General features: G+C 42.5%; 1 protein-coding gene across 1 annotated transcript; it reads left to right on the top strand.

The window, feature by feature from the left end:
- The first annotated feature begins 4008 nt into the window (after window positions 1–4008).
- Window positions 4009–6853, top strand: marcksb (myristoylated alanine-rich protein kinase C substrate b). The gene is made up of 2 exons (XM_070980056.1): window positions 4009–4373; window positions 5356–6853. Exons 1-2 carry the CDS (start codon window positions 4278–4280, stop codon window positions 5926–5928), a joined length of 669 nt encoding a protein of 222 aa, XP_070836157.1. The 5' UTR covers window positions 4009–4277; the 3' UTR covers window positions 5929–6853.
- The last annotated feature ends 2989 nt before the right edge of the window (window positions 6854–9842 follow it).

Genomic DNA, 9842 nt, shown 5'->3' with positions numbered 1-9842 from the left:
AATATTCAGCATGCAAAAGTGTGATGTGGAAACCTGAAGCCTCCAGTGCACAAACACTGAGAATGGAAGAGGGAGAATCCAGTGCTTAAACTTCTGACATGAAAAATATGGATTTTGATGTGATGATTCTACTTTTTTTCCCTGCAAGCACAATGTCAGACGTACATTAGACATTTTTTATGTCTGCCTTGATGGAGCATTGTGTGGGATTTAGGAGCATCTAGTGATGAGGTTGCAGATTGCAACCAACTGAATACCCCTTGCCTGCAGTGGCCGGTAAAAACACATGAAAAAACGAGATGCGCTCTCTGGAGTCCGTGTTCGCCTGGGCTACTGTGGAAACATGGCGGTGCAAGAAGATCTGCTCCCTCTGTAGATATAAAGAGCTCATGCTAAGGTAATGAAAATGCAACAAGTCTTATTTTCAGGTAATTATACACTAATGAAAACATCATATCTTCAATTTCTGCCTTTATTCTGCCAATAGATCTGCCTAAATCGTACACACTGGACCTTTAAGGCATATGGAGGGGATGTTTAACATTTAAATCAGAGCTAAAATAATAAATAAATCAAGAGTCTAATGTTTGTTTCAACCCTCTGTATGCAACAATTACCCCATATGCAATTATCCCTCCATGAATAATACAGTAACATAGTAAAGTCCCACACTACCAATCAATCGGCAAACATCCATCCATCCATTATCTATACCGCCTATCCCTTTCGGGGTTGCGGGGGGCTGGAGCCTATCCCAGCTACAATGGGCGAGAGGCGGGGTACACCCTGAACCGGTCGCCAGCCGATTGCAGGGCCGGCCACATGCAAGGACAAACAACCATTCACACTCACACCTACGGACAATTTAGAGTCATCAATTAACCTAATGAGCATGTTTTTGGTCTGTGGGAGGAAGCCGGAGTACCCGGAGAGAACCCACGCATGCACGGGAAGAACATGCAAACTTCACACAGAAAGGCCCCGCCTGACCCGGGGATCGAACCGGCAACCTTCTTGCTGTGAGGCACGTGCACTACCTGCTGCGCCACCGTGCAGCCCGTCGGCAAACATTTCAGGAAATATTCAGGTGATAAACTGCTTCCACAGGAATCTCTCTAAACAGTGTCTCCTTCTGTATGAAACAAACATCAGCCACATTCAGACAATGGGAGGGAGTACTGGGTGCAAAACGCAACATGGATTCCAACAATTATAGCAAACAGTCCTCATCCAGATTACAATATGTTCTTTATGTTCTACTTTTTGATACTTTACAAGGATTAACAGCGATTTAAACCTGCTCAGGATTGTAATTATGAAACACAACGCTGATCTCTGACCTCCATTCGTTTAACATTCCTCCAGTTTTGCAGCCGTTTGAGCACCGGACACAAACTGAGATTATTTGGTTGACTGAATAAGCTACTTAAGAGCAGGGAAATGAGAAAAAATCAACAATACAGTGCTATCAGGCCCACTAATTTGGTGTTCGCCCAAAATAATTCAATTGTTTCCTTTCCACACACACTGGAGGTCGGTGCTTTGGCTGGTGGACAGGAAGAATCAATTTATCAGCCTTACAATTAATGGTCTTCAAGCAAATCACTCAGGCTGCAGTTAACAATTATTTTTACAATCAAATAAACTTTTTTTAGTAATCACTTCCTTATTTTGTCAGGAAACTGTCAGAAAATAGCGAAAAGTGTCCACTGCAGTTTCCCAGAGTGTCCAAAACCCAACGATGTTCAATTATACAATAATATAAAACAGAAAAATGCAATGCAAATCCTCACATTAGACAAGTTAAAGATTAATATATTGGCAGCAGATCATTAAACAGTCTAGTCTGCGGTTTCAGATCAATACTTTTATATTAATAAATGCATCAAAATCCAGATTTCAGTTTCAAAGTAAATTTCTTTAGTAAAATCTCACTGTAAATTATCTTAAAAAAATGATGCATATTTACGAGAGAGGAAAAATCTTTTAATCATGAGTTTAAAGGTACAGATGGACAGAGCCTGAACGCACCGGATCACAGAAAGCTCCAGCTGGAGGGTGATGTAGTGTGAGTTGGGTGGTGCTTGGTTTTGGCTGTTTTTCAACATGGCGCCCGGGTCACACACTTATCTCATATTACAGCTCACTAAAATATGTTCCTGAAAACACTGTAGGCCAGAAAGAGGCGACAGAGTAACAGAATCTTGATCGATATGATCAGCACTGCATAGTTTGACAGTTTGATCAGATTTTCGAGGGCCTGCTGCATCACCCTGGATGGACTCATTTGCAGAAAGTTGAGGCTGAGTTGTGATTATGCAGATTCAGTTACAACAATTCCGATGGTCCATTAACGGTTGCTTTGCTGTATCCATCATGCACTGTGCAGTCAATATCTCCTGCTCTCCATGGAAAATTAATGGGAGCCGCCAACTAGACATCCATCAGTGTGTCTGTACCTGCAGACATCACAGATGATGAGTTATAGAAAATGTTGCTACAATAGAAAACTAAAAAAACTGTAATATAGAAGGAAAGATATTCTATTGTCCTTTCCTGGATTCGAAGAGTAAAGTGTTAAATTTCAAGTGATTTAAAATATGTTTAAGATTGTGTGTTGATTTACGCATGTGTGTGTAATTGTCTTGCAAATTCACCTTGCTCACACACACTTGACTTGGGATGCTAACGCCTCGTCTCCCTGACAGGTGAAGTCTTTATGTCTGAGTGTCTGGCTCGCACCGTGTTGTCGAAAACACTTCATGCCCCACCGGCTTTGTCCTCTGGTTTACATATTCATGGCAGCTCACCATCATAATTACAGCTTTGCATATCATCAGAATATAACAACAATGAGTGTGGCCCAGTTAGCCCGACGCAGGGAGGGCGGCTGAAAGAAGTCACCCTAATCCTCAAACTGTTGTCTGCGCTGCTTAGTGTTTGAACTCACTCTCACCCTACTTCTCCATAACCAGGAGTCACAGACACACCGCCGAAGTGCTCGACGTGCAGCCTCCTCCTCTGAGCCATTTTGGACTGGTAACCATGGAGATGTGGGTCATGCAGTGATGGCAGGGAGAGGAGACTTGTGGCTGGTGGTGGAGTCGGAGCATTGCAGGCTGCTGAAGCAGAGGGCCATAAACTCTCATTATATCTGGGTCACTGGGATGCTCCAGCTGCAGCACGCAGACAAGACGCTATTATGCAAGAAGAGGGATGAGGGAAGTTGTGGGCGCAGGGGCTTATGGTTACAGGGGACGTCTGTTTACTGAGGGAAGCATATGTCAGGAGGGTGCGTGATGATATAATATGAGACCAGCTGAGTGACGCTTTCTCAGCTCAGCTGTCCAAAACATGCTTTTGTTTTGGTACTCGCATATCCATTTAAAAGTGGTGATAAACAACTTCTTTAGCTGCTTTTGTTGCAGCTTTATGGGCCAATAAATATGTTTAACTGTGGGTTATGAGATATAGTATGTTTACAAATATATGCAACACTGTTTTAGTGCATATTATATTGTATATTATTGTAAAAAATAGACAATGTTATAGCTCTTGTAGAATGAATTTAGTGTATATGAAAGAGAGAGCAGAATATTTGCCACTGGAGAGAATGAATATCTAAAATCTCAAACAGTATAACCTATCAAAACAAATGTTTATGCTTTTAAGCACATGTGTAAGCATATTGTTTCCTTCATTATGGGCTGATGACAGATTTCTGGGATATTCCCTCCTTGGGATCAGCTTCCAGGTAAATCTGCAGGACCTGTCGCAGGCGCTGTGAAATCTCAGTCGTTATTTTAGTCAGAAATAAAATCAAATTTAGCTCAGAAGTAGATGTAAAAACAAGTTGCTGGCCATGTTGTTGTGTCTCTCCTATTGTCCGTGCCCCCCCCCCAGCACCGTGACCCCCCCACTCGTCGGATTTCGGACTTGTGATTGGTGGAGACGGGGTGGCTTTGTCGTCATAGCCCCGGTGCCCATTCATCAGTGGACTTGGGCGTTGTACTCCGCATCTCATTTGCGGCGGAGCCAATTTCTCCATTTACAAACTCCGCTCGTGAAAATATTGAAAGAATTCGCGTTTCGTTTGCACCCTCGCCACATTTTTTGCAAGTTCCCAGCCGTCCCTTTGCGGTCGTTTCGGTTTCGGGCTGATTCCTCGGCTTCGCTCGGAGAAGGAGGTGTCGGCGCCTGACTTGAATTTTTGGGAGGAAGCTTGCGGTCTTTGTTCAATCATTTGATCGGTTGGGTTCCTTTGTTGCACCAAAAGCATGGGAGCACAAATCTCCAAAACCGCTGGAAAGGAGGAAGCCGCGGTGGAAAAGCCTGCAGAAGGTGCAGCCGTTGCAGCAAAGACAAACGGACAGGTAGAGCACATTTAAATTATTCAAGTCAAGCGGAATTTTGTCTCATTTTAGCAAAGTGTTGCGTCCATGGCGTGCCCCATGTTCCTGCAGCGCATCCCCACGCTCACCGGCGTTCAGGGAAAGTGGCCACATGGATCCATTTTCACCGGCGAGCGCTTTGTTACAATTGATGCGTTTTGCAGCCACATTGTTTCAAACAATTGCAGCTTTTTCCCTGAAAGACTTTAATTTTTTTTTAAATTCATCACTTGAACATTAATATCAGGCTGCACGACTATTATAGATGTTTTAATTCATCGCAGAAATGTTGAAATGACATTTTTGATTCATGATGCACATTTCTCGGTTTCTCTGAGGCTGCAGCTTCCTAAACACTATGGATGTTTTTTTTTTTTTTAAATTCATTTGGTTGAAATGTGTGCCGTGGAGGTTTGTGGCCGCTCTCACTGGTGGCATGGCCATTTTAAAAAACGCTACCACGCCTTTGTTGCCAGGTTCAAGAAAGGAGCCACGTTTTCATCCACACGCAGCCCACAAAAGCAACAAATCATAAAAAGCACACTGAATGGGATGAGAGAAGCGTGTAAAATTAAAATAAAACACACTGGGTGATAAAACGGGTCGTTAAAAGAAAGGAAGAAAAAAAAAATCCCCAAATTCCTGTGTTGGACGCCGGCTCCACGCTGAACGCCACCTGGCGGATCCCGGCGGTACTGCAGTCTAACCGACTAGCCTACTGCTGAAAGCCACAGATCTGTCGTCACTCTCCTAGTAACAGATGTTGCTGCAGTTTTAGGTCTATTTTCCTATTGGTCACCACTAGTGGTTGAATTTGATTAAATATTACACTAGATTCTGCAGGGGGTAGCTGTTTAAGTGTAGGCAAGAGGAGATACATGATTACAGGAAGTCAAGTGCAACTCATTTTTTACTTAAATAGTACCGTGCATGTTCAAGACATTTTTATTCATTTTCCTTCCAGGAGAACGGCCATGCCAAGACCAATGGGGATGCTTCTCCAGCTGCAGACGAAGCCAACAAAGCTGAAGTTCAGGCCAATGGAAGCACTCCTACTGAGGAGGCCCCAAAAGAAGAAGGTGAGAAAGTAGAGGGCGCTGAGGCCAACGGCGAGAAGGAGCCCGCCGCCACAAACGGAGAGGCTTCCGCCAAGCCGGAGGAGGGCACTCCATCCACCAGCGAGGATGGCAAGCAGAAGAAAAAGCGTTTCTCCTTCAAGAAACCCTCCTTCAAGCTTAGCGGCTTCTCTTTTAAGAAGACCAAGAAGGAGTCTGAGGAGGCGGCAGAGGAAGGAGCAGCAGCAGAAGCCGCCGAAGGAGAGAAAGCACCTGCATCAGAGGAAGCACCTGCTGAGGAGGCCAAGCCAGCTGAGGCTGGTGAGGAAGGAGCCAAGGAGGCTGCAGCTGAGGAGCCAAAGGCCGAGGAGGAGGTGAAGGCAGAAGAAGCAGCAGCACCAGAGGGAGGAGAGGAGAAACCAGCCGAAGCTTCACCTGCTGAGCCCGAGACGGCAGCCAGTCCGGAGGCCGCGGCCGAGTAACCCTGCCGAACGAGACACCGGAATGAAGGGGGCGACGGAGCCCGTGTGAAGGAATGCGAGGACTTGTCTAAAACCAGGGATTTTTTTTGTTCATTTTTTTTGTTGGTGTTTGTTTACTATTCTGCAACCATCTCATCCATAATGACTGCAACGTCCTTGGCAGTGATGGACAGGAGGTGTACTGGAGAGTGTGCTGCTTCCTCACTGCTCATTGGTGCTTGCATTTGTGACGTGGGTGAGTGTGAAGGTGCGAATGTGAGTGCGAATGTTTTTCTACATGAAACCATGACTGTGTTGACACGTTGCTGAATTTGACATATTTTATCAAAGTATTTGGTGCTGGGCAATTGGATGTAGCAGCTAAAGCTGTGTCTGCAAGATTTGACACATTGTGATATTTAAAGGGAAAGTCCTAAACCAAGTCTTAAATGTTGTCTTTGCAGTGCACAGTTGTTTACAACTCTTAAACTCAATGCTCCTGTGGACACAACCATTCCTGAATGAACTAGATTTAGATAACTGTCAAGCCAATAGGTGCTCATCACTTCCCATTTAGATTCCACCATTTCAAAACTCTGTAGTAATGCACGTTGTATAGACTTTGATATTACTGGTTTTATGACTGAGATGTACCTAAATGACTGAAGTTTTTAACAGATTACCCATTGTAAATGAAGTTTTCTTGTTTTTCACCATTTGTAAGATTGAATAAAATTGGGAGATGTTTTAAGCAAATTTTTGCATCCAGCTGTGATGACTGCAACACCACTTTGAAGACACGGGAGAGCACACGAGATGGGGGTCAGGGTCTTTTTGTAAATGAGGCTTCACCTTATTCGATTTGGAATGTAACACTGCCTACAAACTGGTTTACAGATGTTCAGTTTATTTTCTGTGAGCACTGAAGAATAAAGGAATAAACTGTTACGTGGCTCGTTTATTCATAATATTTAGCAGACATCAAATGTCTGTGTTAACTGAGGAGGGAGATGTGAGAGTGTTTTGTGACAGATTATCTCCCGGGGGAATAGTCACACCAATTCTATGATTTACATCGCCCCCGTGTGGTGCACCATGGAAAATAAATCTGAAGTAAGTATATTAAATTTGTATTGGGTGAGATTGAGTCTCAGAGTATCAATAGGAGAAAATGTGAGCAGTTTGTGCTAAGTGAAATTCTTCAGCAGGTTGTGTAATTACATTAGCATGAGGATTAAATACTGTACAGCCTCTAATGCAAAGATATGACTTTTTTCTTGAGTAAACACTTTCACATAAATCAATCATCAAATGCAGTGATTGGTGCAAAATTAATGACAAAAAAAGCTGGTGAATTGCACCTTTGAGGCCCCAGTCAGCACATCCCAAAATGTCTGATTATCCCAGTTATACCAGCCTCATTTGCAAGGAGACAAAGTGAGACGTGCTTGTTGCCCAGCAGTATTTTGAAGAAATGACTGACTTGCTCGGGGAAACAGCCACAACATAATTATGTGATGAGATTTGGGGTAAGTTGTGTTTGATTCCATCACAGGGATGCTGATTTTGCACCCTAAATGATAGTGTTTGAAATAAACATTTTTACGGCGTCTAGAGTTTTAGCATTTACAGCAAACGACTGCAGCACAGGCCTGATGCTTGAGCTTGCCATCGACATGTTAGGATCCATTCTACAAAACCCAAAAGCCCATAAAAACACCAGAATCTTTGTAAGAGTAGAGGAGTTTGCTGCAGGGTGTTTTTAGCCACCCACAGCTGCACCCATGCTCATTTCAAACCATCTATTTCCTTTGCAGCCAGTTTAACCCTGTGCACTGCAGCCATTGGCCACCACAGGAAGGGTGTGTTTTACACATAATATTTCTATTTCTGTTTCCTGGTCTGCATGTCCATTTTGGTCAAATTGTTTGGAGATTGGTTGCCCATTTTGTCCCTTAGTGTGCCTCACATGCAACTCATAACCATGAAGTATCCCATCATGCCACACACCACTCTCCATCCTCTTCAAAGGTCTTCCTTTGCTGGCTTCTTGCTAGACAAAAGGATGTACGAGAGTATAGCTCCATACAAATAAATAGACGCTGCTAAAAAACAAAAATATATCAAAGTGAAAAATATTCCTTCAAGCGCAACTGATTATTTTGGAGTGTGGCTTTTGTGGAGTGGACCAGAGGCAGCGCTCCGTCTGTGTTCCTGTCGGTCCCACCTCATGCACCAACCGCAGACCGTCTCCGAATGGCCGTCCCCTCAGATGGCAATTCCCAGCGGTTTCCTTCAACCAGCTTCCTCTCTTCTGTCCCCTGGGCCCCTCACCTAACCACCAGCTCGCCCTCTCTCAGGGAAGATCAAACAGCTGCTGCCCAGCCAGAGGACCATCCCTGCCCCTCATCCCACATGCCAACTATTTTCAGCACACCTATATTCAGACGTGCATGGTAGCTTTTGTAAACTTTGGCTGCCAAGCAGGCAGCCAGTGGCCATGATGTGGGGAGATATTTATACTTCATGACCCTCATCCATCTCAACTTCTGTAAAGGAATCAGTGGTGTGAAGTAACTAAGTACATTTACCCAAGTACTGCACTGATGTTGATATTTCCCTGTCATGTTGCTTCATACTACTACTCTACTATTTCAGACAGAAATATTGAACTTTTTACTCCTTCACATTTGTTAAAATGACTGGTTGCTTTGCAGATTAAGATTCTACATGCAAAACATAGATCAGATTAAAACAATATGATGCTTTGTTGCAGTGTAATTTTTTTTGTTCTATGATACAGGACTATTTATCTTGGCTGCACACACCTAATTCTACTGGATTCAAGAGTTCAAACCTTTTTACATTTGCTTGTTTTTACAGAGTAAAATACGTAATAGTACACAACCTTATGTTAGTGCTTACATTATCAATTATGACTGAGTACTTTCACTTTTGATACTCAAAGTAGATTTATATTTAATACCGCTTGTGTTGCAATTATATTCTTATTGAAGTTTTGATTGCAGGAATTTATACTTTGAATATTCGGTGATACTGAAGTCTCCCTGTAGCATTTATAGGCAATATACAAACTTTTCTTAAATGGTTTATAACACACTGTGATGTTATTGTAAGCAGATATGAGGACATTTTAAATGTTTAGACATTGGCAGTATTTGCCAGCAATTTTAATACAGACATGCATAATTCAACTATGTTTCACATTATCATTCATTATCTCTTTATACACACTTATGGGTTCCTGACAGGAGGAGTCATAGTAGTTGACAAGTACATTAACAAACATCTGTTTAACACTACATTGCAGGGTGCTATGAACCATTTATTGGATATTTATATGTTGTTAATACATGTTAAAAAGTGGGACTTGTTACTGTTGTTCTTTCTCTTCTATTCTTGTAAGGAGCACCTGTATCGAAAACAATTTCCCCTCGGGGATCAATAAAGTATTTCTGATTCTGATAAATGTCTTTATATTGTGGTATTACTACTTTTACTTACATAAAAATGATATGAATACTACATCTGACTATATGACATGTTGGTATATTTCATATAATACCTTGCTCAGTCCATGTATAGCTATCTGTAGTCAATAGGCTAGCATGCATTATTAATTGTTTTTGACCATCTTATTTACTTTTCATGTTTTGGAATGGATTTACTTAAAATTTTGGTGATCTTATAAAAAATGAGTTTGGCAACCAGGTAATTTCCTGAAGCTTCAATCCTGAGCTGTACAGGGAGGCCAGATTTCCCCACCAGCCCAAAGGGACATTACTCTGAGCTGACCACTGACCCCAGTGGAGGTTGGGAGAAATTTTCTTTACAGATGATTCATTAAGTTTTGCTTTTTTGACAGAATTTTCAGTGTATAATTGCACAAGATGCCATAAAGACTTTGTATTATT

The sequence above is a fragment of the Chaetodon trifascialis genome, chromosome 14 (genome assembly GCF_039877785.1).
Source record: "Chaetodon trifascialis isolate fChaTrf1 chromosome 14, fChaTrf1.hap1, whole genome shotgun sequence".
Lineage (NCBI taxonomy): Eukaryota > Metazoa > Chordata > Actinopteri > Chaetodontiformes > Chaetodontidae > Chaetodon > Chaetodon trifascialis.
This window is presented reverse-complemented; position numbering and strand designations above follow the sequence as displayed.